The sequence below is a fragment of the Ochotona curzoniae genome, unplaced genomic scaffold (assembly GCF_017591425.1).
Source record: "Ochotona curzoniae isolate NIBS_2020 unplaced genomic scaffold, NIBS_Ocur_1.0 contig_1880, whole genome shotgun sequence".
Classification (NCBI taxonomy): domain Eukaryota; kingdom Metazoa; phylum Chordata; class Mammalia; order Lagomorpha; family Ochotonidae; genus Ochotona; species Ochotona curzoniae.
In genome coordinates, this window is record NW_024465240.1 from 159,342 (window position 1) to 170,543 (window position 11,202).

General features: G+C 43.1%; 1 protein-coding gene across 1 annotated transcript; it reads left to right on the forward strand.

Moving 5' to 3' along the window:
* Positions 1-455: 455 nt before the first annotated feature.
* On the forward strand, positions 456-5,165 carry LOC121149047 (protein FAM170A-like). Its single transcript, XM_040969477.1, has 4 exons — positions 456-525; positions 2,187-2,318; positions 3,369-3,509; positions 4,558-5,165. The coding sequence occupies exons 1-4, from the start codon at positions 456-458 to the stop codon at positions 5,163-5,165; spliced, it is 951 nt and encodes a 316-aa protein (XP_040825411.1).
* The last annotated feature ends 6,037 nt before the right edge of the window (positions 5,166-11,202 follow it).

Consider the following 11,202-nt stretch of genomic DNA (forward strand, 5'->3'; position numbering starts at 1 on the left):
ATCCTTGCTTTTGAGAGACTGACACATGCAATTTTCTTATGTGCAAGGAATAGTTTTCTTTGTTTAATTCAATCCTGTCTGCTACAAGTCCTTATGTCAAAACAAGGCCTGAAAAATAAGTTCACAATAGAGTTACATTTGGACAAATCAAGTCAACATAGGCAATCACCTGTGGCAGCCCTCTATCCCTTTAAATACTGGCTGAGCCCCTGGGCTGAGTGATGTCACCAGGACATCCTAGAATTCCGAGGTCTTCGTTGTGATTTGAATCATAACAGTCCTGCTGCCATACTGCGTACCAGGCAGGACAGTGCTTGGGAGCCGCGAGCGTCTCCTGTGATTTGGTGTCCTTGGATTTTCATATTCAGTCTTTTCTTGATACCACCAACTACCTGACAGTAGAGTTACAGGTAGAAAGCTTAGCCTTTTTGAGTAACTCTTTAAAGAGTTGAACCATGGAGCAGAGAGAGAAAAGGAAACATCTGGAGCGTGAGTACACTCCTCCAGCTGTAAAGAAATCAAGAGGTACGTGAAGAAGTGTTGTTTTTGGAATATGGTAACCAAGAATGCCTTCCGCCGGGGGGAAGAGTAGGTCCCTAGTAGTGGAGAAGATAGTTAAGGCAGGTGACTGGGACAGTGAAGTGAGGAAACAGGGAGTGAGGAGGAGTTGTCTATTCGTGGCTCTTTCTGAGAGCCCAGCTCGCTTTCAGGTGTCCCAGGTACAAGGTCTATGTTGTTTACACAAAATTCAGCCTGGCCCGAGTTTGGCCATTGGCAGCCAATTGGGGAGTGAACTGATGGATTAACGATCGTCTTTTTCTTTGTAACTCTGATTTCAAGATCAATATTTTTCAGATGGTTATGGATAAGTACAAGCATATAAAATGTATTCCTTACTAAGGCGTAAGAAAGATGTTCAAGCATGAACATAAACTCATAAAGAATTGTTTCTTTACTAAGGGATAAAAACAAATTATTTGCTTTAGTCTACACAAATGTAAATTGGATCTTTTAGGTTAATGTAAGACATAAAATAGGATAAGGCCAGTACAGTGGCTCAGTGGATAAATCCTCACCATGTAAACATTATGATCCCTTATTGGTGCTGGTTTGTCTCCTGGCTGTTCCACCTCCCATTTTGGCTTCCTTTTTGTGGCCTGGGACTGTAGTGGAGGATAACCCAAAGACTTGGGACCCATATGGGAGACCTGGAAAAAGCTCCTGGGTTCAGATCAGCTCAGTCCTGGCTGTTGTTGCCACTTGGGGAATGTAACAGTACTTGGAAGATCTTTTTGTCTCTCCTCTCTGTGGATCTGTCTTTCCAATAAGGGTGAATAAATCTTAAATAAAACAGGAAACAAACATACATAGTCCCATTTAGACACATTGATTACATGGGAAGTGGGGTTTGACTAGGGAAATATAGGCAATTGGCAGTTATGGTTACCATGGAACCTAACCAAAAAATAAACAACTCATTAGACAGGGCAACTGCTCAGTAGGGGGAGCTGCAGACTGAAGCCAACTGCAACATTCAAAATTCTAATTCATATCACATAGGAGTATTTGATATTTTCAACAAAATTTTGAGTTTTCCATATTCTGATGCTCACTTTGAGAGGGTATCAAGAATGAATGACTTTATTTCAACTTCACTAAGATTAGCGCATATTAAAAGATGTCATTGAGTGTAAACAATGAGACATGTAGAGCAAGGGTCATAACTTAGATGCTGTACACGCAACTATACATGCATAAGATGCATGAGTAAGAGGGACAGAAGTGTGATATTGAATATATTTGTTTACATGCTGTCTACCCATTGTGATTATTTGACTCTCAAAAATGCCATTAGAAATTAGGCAATGATACTTTATACATGATTGATCTATTTTTTTCTGTATAAGAATTCAGGGTTTATGTGCGGGTCAAGTGGGCACATTTCCTCCATATGATACTTTATAAGCCATCAGAGCTGAGTCACTCCAACATCCCAAAACAGGAGAAATGCTTCTGTAATAGGAGTGCTAAGGTTTTCAACAGTATATACACTTTATTTTCTGAACTAATAGGCATGCCTGTTCTCAACATTTAGCATGTGATATTCAGAATATGTATAAGTTAAAGAAATGAAAGAAACATATTGTTCATCGAATGACTGTTATTCCACTCTCCATCAATCACAGATTTACAGAAGAGGGAGTCACCACCTGGGAGCGTCTTGGATGACAAGATCCTGGTCCAAGAGGAAGAAGATCCATCTGGCAAGTTGCAGTGCTACACCCGTGACTCCAGTGTGTGCACGCTTTATGATGTTGGTAAGGAGGCAGGATGCTCAGATAAATCAGGGCAACAGGAGGGAGAGCAGATCTGTAGCTACTAAGTTGATCAACATTTCTCAGAGAAACTCAATGACAGCAATATATGTATAAGGTGCAGTTTCCAAGATGAACTGTAGTACTGTCAAGAGAGGTTATCTACATTTTTAAAGATTAAGGTGACGAGAAAAATGTAGAACCATTAGTGGAGTAAATCTGTTCAGCAAAAACACATTCAGAGGAATGAAGACCAGGAACCAACTCTGTGCAAAGAGCTTAGTAGGTATGAGATTGAATACTAAAACACCTCTACAAATAAGTGCTCTTGTACTGACAATAGTAGATTAAATAAAAAGCAATGTGTGCACTTGGTCATCAAGTTCAAGTGAACTACATAGCCCAACCATGATTGGCTTCACTTTCCCTCAAATATGTGCAACTGCTTCCCAAAGAAAGGCTAATATTGATGTCTTGAGGGAAGGACAAATAGGGGCCATTCCTCTAGGAATAGGACACAGCCCCTCAGTACAGAGTCACCACATTTGATGTGATCGTAACCTCCCCAGCAAACTGAACACCTGCCCACATGTTCTACTGCTTCTCCCCAGGAACCCAATTTCTCCTCCTGTTAATTTGCTCTTTCAAATTAAGTAGGAGTAATTACTACAAAGCGTGTACTCCATGGCTTTCCCATACACCATTTCTCCCAAGGAAAAGGAAGCTCATCATGGATATCAGACTTTATTAACTGACTTCATCTTCTGTTTGGGCAAGCTTCCCACTTTTCAATATTCTGTCAACATCCTCAGCAATGTCACATAACAGATACTCAATCCTACGGATGTCTACCACATACACAATTTTAACAACTTCTCTATCGGTAGCAATTTGCAATATGGTTCAGCTAAGTGTGAGAGCAAGTCCCATGATGGGTGGTGGACAGGGAGGAGACAGTAATGCCTGAAGCAAAACAGCCACTTAGTATGCTCCTTTTAGAATAGACACAGTTAAGCCATGACACAATGTGTTTTCTTGTAATTTCCTTCTCAGACTTCCAGCTGCTTCCACAAGATGTGCCTGAGCCATGTGAGGTCGTGGAGATTGAAACCCGCAGCCAGGCACCAGGAGACAGTGATTCCAGCTCCAAATCAGTCTCCTCTTCAAGCACATCCAGAAATTCTGATGAAGAAGGTAAGGCAGATGCAAATGGAATGTCTGAACAAAATTAGGCTATTCAGTTAATATCCTGGACACCCCCTAATTACCTCACACTTACTTCAGTTACACAAAAGAACTTCAGGAAAGAGTAACACTGAAGCCTTGGGGTGGGACAAATAGACAATGTGTTCCCAAGAAAGAGCACAGTCCTTCAGCACAGCATTGTCCCAAGTGAGCCCTGGGAGAGCTGGCTGCATTGGCTGAGAGTGCCGACAGGTGTATGGAAACTTGGCTGGAATTTCCCCATGCAGACTGGCACACACTCATGTTCAGAGATCTCTACAGGCCTCTTCAGCTCAGACCAAGATGACTATTTCTCCTTTCCTTTAGCTGTTCTTTTCATGACACTTCTCATGCCCTGCGACTCTTATTCTTTCTGTAGACTCATTACATGGGTACATCTTATATCATCCCCCTTGCAAACAGACTTTCAGGCCTAACCTGTTACTGACTAATCCCTTGAATACCTTTCACACACTCACAGGACACCTATCTTAACCAGCCCTGGGACTAGACGAAATTAAGGAAAACACTTGCAATTTGAGAGAATTAAGTTTCTGAGGTAGCCTTTCTCTTATGTCGCCACATTCACAATATCTGCAGGCTTTCAGAGCTGCCTGACTTGAGAGTCATGTGTACTTCCTATGACACTGTCTACTCTCGCAGACAGCAGCAAAGCTAGCAACCATGCCTGTTCTTGCTCAGCTGTGCTGCACATTAAACAGTGCACACACATACACACACTACCATTTACTAACACTAGAAAAATATACTGAGTTTGTACAAGATCACAGAATCATCTCTAGCAGATATACCATGTCCCTATTGTCACATACAAGTCTTACCAATTCCATTCCATACAGGACATATCATTTGAAGACACCTATAAGTGTAGAATCACATTTGTGCACGCACCCATCACACACATCCCATGCACAGGGATACTCAGAGTGCCCCAGAAACACTACATCTTTATGCAAACTTAATCACATTTTCTAATGGTTGAAACTTTCCTTCTTAGAAATGCATCAAAGCCAGAAGGAAGATCTCGGTGTTAGACCCTCTGACAAGCCTTTACCCCAGGATGTGGGACAGAAGAGCTCCACTACCTGGAATGATATGTGCTTTCATGTGCACTTAGCCAATGAGCCCTGCTCAGATGCATTACATATGAGAAAGGAGCGGGCCATGAAAATCTATTACATGTATGTCAAAAGGCAGAGAGAGGCCAACACTGTATATAACACACAGGAAGGCTTGTTGCCTCCCAAGAAGAGGGCAAGAGTGCAAGAACTGAGCTGCATTGGCAAAGTCCCTTCGGAGGCCAGCTCTTCTTCTGTGCTTACAGAAGATATGATCATCGACAATGAGGCCAGCTGTGACACCACAGATGAAGACGATTTCAAGGCTGAGGGCCCAGCAGAGCTTCTAGCCCTGGAGGAGAAGCCCAGAATAAAGACCCCTGAGTGGCTCTTGTGGCCAGAGCATGGCTTTCAATGCATGGCCTGCTGCCGAGTGTTCCCCAGCCTGGACATCCTGGAGGAACATGTAAAGAATGGAATCAAGGAGGGCTTCAGTTGCCGCATTTTTCATCTGGCCTTTGCCTGGATGAAATCAAAAAAAGAATAAACAAGAAGGCAAAGAAAAGGAGAACACAGAAAAACCAGGCAGAGTACACCTATGTATGCAAGGCAGAAATGTTTATACATGAGGAAAACATCAAGCAAATAAGCAAAGTGCTTTCAGCCTGTGAGAAAGAGGACAGGCAGTAGCCTCACTGTGCTGACACAGCTGCATCCACTCCAAGCAGCTGGAAGACCTGCTTTTCATTGCACAAACCCACCAGCTAGTGACCCACAGGACCATGGAACCCTGGCAGATGCCATGTGCAATTCTCTACAGAGAGAAAGAAAGGTAGGCAGACCCTAACATCAAGACACTATGCCCTCCCAGCAGTAACAAACACCCTGATGTTACCACCAGCCCAGGTGAGAGGAAACTCACACTCGGGAAATACAGACTGCTGTCATCTGCAATTAAACAGGTGAGAGTTCAAAGGTAGGAAAGCATCCCCAAATACTCAGCAGTCGTGGTTTGAGACAAGTGGGATCAGTAGGATATCTGCTTGGTTGACAACACTAGAGCCAGTGTCCTGTCCAGGTCCTGCCAGGGAGTTGCAGCAAAGGCTATTTTAGCAGCTCAGCAAAACAGAGCAGCCTGCACTCTCTTTCTTAAATGATGCAATATTTGGAGTAGTCACACCTGCTTTAGCAACAGTCCTTGGCTCAATTCTGTGAAGAGCAAGACAGACGAGAGGGCTCTCTGACCCTGAGGAAGCGTGCATGTGTGCACCAAGGATGGGGCAACCCCTTTCCTGAAGGTAAGGCCTCAGGCTCTGTTCTCAGATGTTCATGCCCAGGAGAAGCTGAATAAGAAACTACGACCCCTTCAAGACCCAACACAAGTAGGATCTTTATTTGTTTCTTGGAGAAACTTTCCATGACATAAGCTAAGATTGAGGAATGAAGCATCTTTCCTCAGGGTGGGCAGGGGTCAGAGGACAGAGAGGCAGAGGGGCTCTTTGCCAGGCAGCTTTGTTCATGATTTTCATCCTGGGGGTGGGGGCACATGTATTCATCCTCACAATGCTTATAGATACTTTCTGTTACAGAATGAAGTATTCTGTCATGAAACAGCAGCGAAGACACTTGGAATGCAAACACCACTGCAAAGAGTTTGCAAAACCAGCTTTGTACTGCAACAAATGTGTATTGGGTTAGCTGGTTGTCAAACAAGGAGCTTTTGATCCATATTCTGAATGCTGTTGATAGAATGGGGAAAAAGAGTCTTGAATTCCTTGATTATGCTGGGGATTCTGAAAGAGACTAAGTCCTAGTCATGTCAATATCTTAGACTGCCTTCCTCAGAGAACTGATAGTCTTCTTTGTTTTGATTTTCTTGTAGTGCCACAGGTTCACTGGCCTGCATCAAAGGTGACTGTTACTACCTAAGACAGCCTTCTTCACACCCTGACAGCATCATGTGAGGACTGCTCTCCAGAAAGAAGCGAAAGATCCTTCTCAGCAACTCCCCAATTCATTGGTGAAACTGTAGTGCCAACAGGAAGGAGAATATCCAGGCATTAGAAGCCTCTAGGTACTCTGAAAATACATCCTCCTGAGGTATCTGCCTGCCAACCTCTCAGGAGGCCATGGCACAACTGATGACATCTTAGAGACTGTCTTGTGGAGACACACCAGGACACATAGGACATAGATGAAGATCATGGGAAGTGAACTTTACATTTGCAGAATCCTGGTAACAGCTCAGCAGGAATTTGGAATGGAGATCGCTCACCTCACTGAACATTTAGGATATCCTTGTTTATCTTCCCATTGAGCCCTCTACCTTAAGACCATTTCATTTCATGTGCGCTTGAACACCTGGTGCAAAAGCTCATGCCCCAGAACAGACACTGCTCTCTGTCCTCACCTTCACTACCTCTCCTTCTGCCCTCACCCACAGGCACACCACTATGTGCTTGATGCAGAAAGCAAAATCATCTAGGACCTGAAGGATGCAAACTGTAACATCCAATCACTGAGTTCCATTTACTCTTTGTGTTCTTCAGCAACAATTTGATACATGCTTCTGCATCCTTTTTAGCACAGACCTTATCTCACATTCCTCCTAATATTCTTATCGGTACATTATCTGGCCAAGGACCAAGATTTATTATCAGAAGAGGGAAATCAGATGCTATATGGATGAAACCAAAAGCAACTGGCACCTAGTCCTTGGCTCTTCTGAGCAATGCACGCACAGGGGAACAAGTGCTGCTTCTGCACTCGCAATGGAAGGATGGAACACATCATCAACCACTCAAGACACTGAAATCTATGGCTCTCTCTCCTTTCTTTAAACTGTTCTTTTCATGACACTTCTCATGCCCTGTGCCTCTTTTCCTTTCTGTTGTCTCATTACATGGGTACATCTTATAACATCCCCCTTGCAAACAGACTTTCAGGCCTAACCTGTTACTGACTAATCCCTTGAATACCTTTCACACACTCACAGGACACCTATCTTCACCAGCCCTGGGACTAGACGAAACTAAAGAAAACACTTGCAATTTGAGAGAATTAAGTTTCTGAGGTAGCCTTTCTCTTATGTCGCCACATTCACAATATCTGCAGGCTTTCAGAGCTGCATGACTTGAGAGTCATGTGTACTTCCTATGACACTGTCTACTCTCGCAGACAGCAGCAAAGCTAGCAACCATGCCTGTTCTTGCTCAGCTGTGCTGCACATTAAACAGTGCACACACACACACACACAACACTACCTTTTACTAACAGTAGAAAAATATACTGAGTTTGTACAAGATCACAGAATCATCTCTGGCAGATATACCATGCCCCTATTGTCACATACAAGCCTTACCAATTCCATCTCATATAGGACGTATCATTTGAAGACACAAGTGAAGCAGCACATTTGTGATTATCAGAAGAGGGAAATCAGATGCTATATGGGTGGGACCAAAAGCAACTACAAACTACTCCTTGGCTCTCCTGAGCAACGCACACGTAGGTGAACAGGTGCTGCTTCTGCAGTCACAGTGGATAGAACTCAAATCTAAGTCCAAGCATGTGTCCCTCCAACCATGTTTCCATTTCAAGCTCAGACACCTAGGATCGTAAAAGCTAAATATTTTTTTTTTGGAATATCTCATTGCATGTTTCATTTGTTTGCTATTTCTTATTTCACTCTGTGTTCACAAACAAAATGTGTCACTTCTCACCTGCACAAACTATAGAAAGGACTAGAAATGGGAATAAATCAGCTTTCAAATGATGGTTAGGCTTTTACCCTTTTAAAATTAGTATAGCTTGAGATTGGCAGGTGGACATCTGTGGGGATACATACATTTGGTTATCTTGAATTGACTGATCATGTGTTCCTTCCTTCCTTCCTCATATTTGTGTGTATGAGAAGAGTAAATGAACCCGTGTGTGAGAGCTCATCAGGGATGAGAGGTGGACTGCTCTTGCTTTTGCTTTTGTCTGCCTACTGGCTTTCCCCTCTTCTTTCATACAAATACCTCCACTGCAGCTCTGTGCATGGGCAAGTGAGCCGTCCAAAGAGTGAGGTCTGTTCTCCACTTGGCTACTGGGACTGACCTAGAGGTAAACGTCTGTCTGTGTCAGACCAATCCAAGCTGTATAGTGACATTCAGAAAAAAAAAAATACTACATCTATAAAAGCCAAAACAAACAAACAAACAAACAAACAAACACAGAACAAGCAGTCCTGACTGAGGCTGTGGGCTTTTGCTTTGGGTTACCTTTAGTCTCTGAGTTTCATGGTTCTCTGCTGCTGAACTTGAGTCAACCCTCTTTTCTCATTTGCCCGGATATGATAACTGCTGCTGCATTTTGCTAAGCATCCTACTAAACATCTATGTTGGACCAATCTATACTACATCTTTTAAGACACAGACAAGAGAGAGATTTTGCTGGTTTTTCCTAAGTCATCATCTGCCACTTGCATTGAGTTTCAACAATTCTCTGCCCTTGCAGTTTCTCCAATTACTCTTTTTTTGAAATATCTCATTGTTTTGCTACTTGAATTTACTTCACTTTCAGTAAACTGTCATGTTGTGTCTGTTATCCTGAGTCCTTTACTGTTGTTACTTATGCACATTAGCTTTAACATGGTAATTTCTTTCATTTTAACATCACTGAAAGCCTATATTCTACAAAGTACAGCAAAGTGAATTCCTTACATATTATGCTAAAGCATTTGGGTTTTCTTGAGCTTAGAGGACACGGTATGGCCTTAACTGAGTAGGGATTTAAGAGTCAAGATATTTCAACATCTAAATAAAAAGATGTGGTTTCAATACAGTTGAGCTGGGGTTAAATTGCTTTAAGAAGAGCTAGATCTCTTAATGTGAAAGCTAATAGTATAAAGTATGATATTTAAATAATACAGTGATAAATGTTTGAGGCAGTTTTTGTGAGTGCAATAACACAAAGAATAGCACACAATGTGGTCCCTGATATCCATAGCTATTCAGCACATTTTTAAAAAATTTTTACTTGTGTTTCACATGCTGTGTCCGTCATCTAATGACTTCTGCATTACAGAGGATGAGATTAGCATTCAGAACAGTGAAACATCTTAAATGCAAAATCCAGTGTGGCTCTACTCTGTCACACTCTAGACATTCATGACACTTTTATCTCAATGTGACACATACATCATGCCTAGACATATTTTAAACCCAAGTTGGGCTCTGCTGAATAGTAACAACACCTGTGTTGATGGGCTACTGTGTGACATTTCAGTACATGTACACAGCATGCACTGATAGATCAAATAAGAGTAAATGGAAATTTTCCCTTTGACAAGAGTTTCTGGTTTAAGGCTTAGAGCCAAAGAATTTCTGCTCAAAAATTTTATAGAGGTTATTGTGAACTAAAATGTTTCCACTATGCTATATAACACTAGGAACTAACCTTTTAATCTGATTCTGATTTGATATTTATAATCCAAAATTCCTCTATGCCTCCCATCCCTCCCAGCCTCTACAAAATCACAATTCTCTATTCATCTTGAGGCTTTCATTATTTTATTTGATAAGTACTTATTTTTAAATGTTACATAGGTGAGTGGATTGCAGACACATACAAGCCTCTGGGCAGGATGGGAAGCGATGTGGAGGTAGAACACGGATGAGACAGAAGACCCTGCCTTGGACCCTGCCCAGGAAAATGGCTCAGTAGCTAAAATTCTCACCTTACTAGTACCAGGATCCCCAATGGGCACTGAGTTCTGTCCTGGCTTCTCCCCTTCCCATTCAGCTCTTTCCTTGTGGCCTAGTTAAACTTGGGACCTCCTCACTCACATGGGATTCCCAGAACAAGCTCTGGGATCCTGGCTTCAGATCAGCTCTGCTCCAACTGTTGCAGCCACTTTGGGGAGTGATTCAGTGGATAGAAGATTTTTGTCCCTGTCCCTTCTTCTCTTTTTCGCTCAGCCTTTCCATAAAAATAAACATAAATCTGGGCCAGGCACAGTGGCCTAGCAGCTAAAATCCTTGGCTTGAATGCACCAGGATCCCATATGGGCACTGATTCTACTCCTGGCAGCTCCACTTCCCATCCGACTTCTGCTTGTGGCCTGGGAAAGCAGTTGAGGATGGCCCAAAGCCTTGGGACCCTGCACCCAATGGTAGACCTGGAGGAGGTTCCTGGCTCCTGGCACAAATTGGCGCAGCACTGGCCTTTGCATCACTTGGGGAGTAATTAATCTGACCCCAGCAATTGCCACAGCTTAGCAGGAATGTCCCCAAAGATCCCCTATCAGAACTACTCTCAGTCCAATTGTTGCACATTCTGATTGGTGCTGTAGCCCAGCTCGCCTTGGCCCAATCTCAACCCCATCATTTGTTGGTAGGTGCTGTGGTGGTCTAGCAGCAATCCCAAAGAACCTAACCAGCCCAAGAATGGCTCTCCTGAGGAGCGTCATGTGCTGCAACCAAGCCTGGCCTGGACTGCCCCAAGCCCCAGCTCTTGCACTTATAGGCAGGTGCTTTGGCCTGACCCAGGGTGGCCTTCTGAATTGCCCCTTCTGGTCCACTTCATCTCAGCTCCCTTGA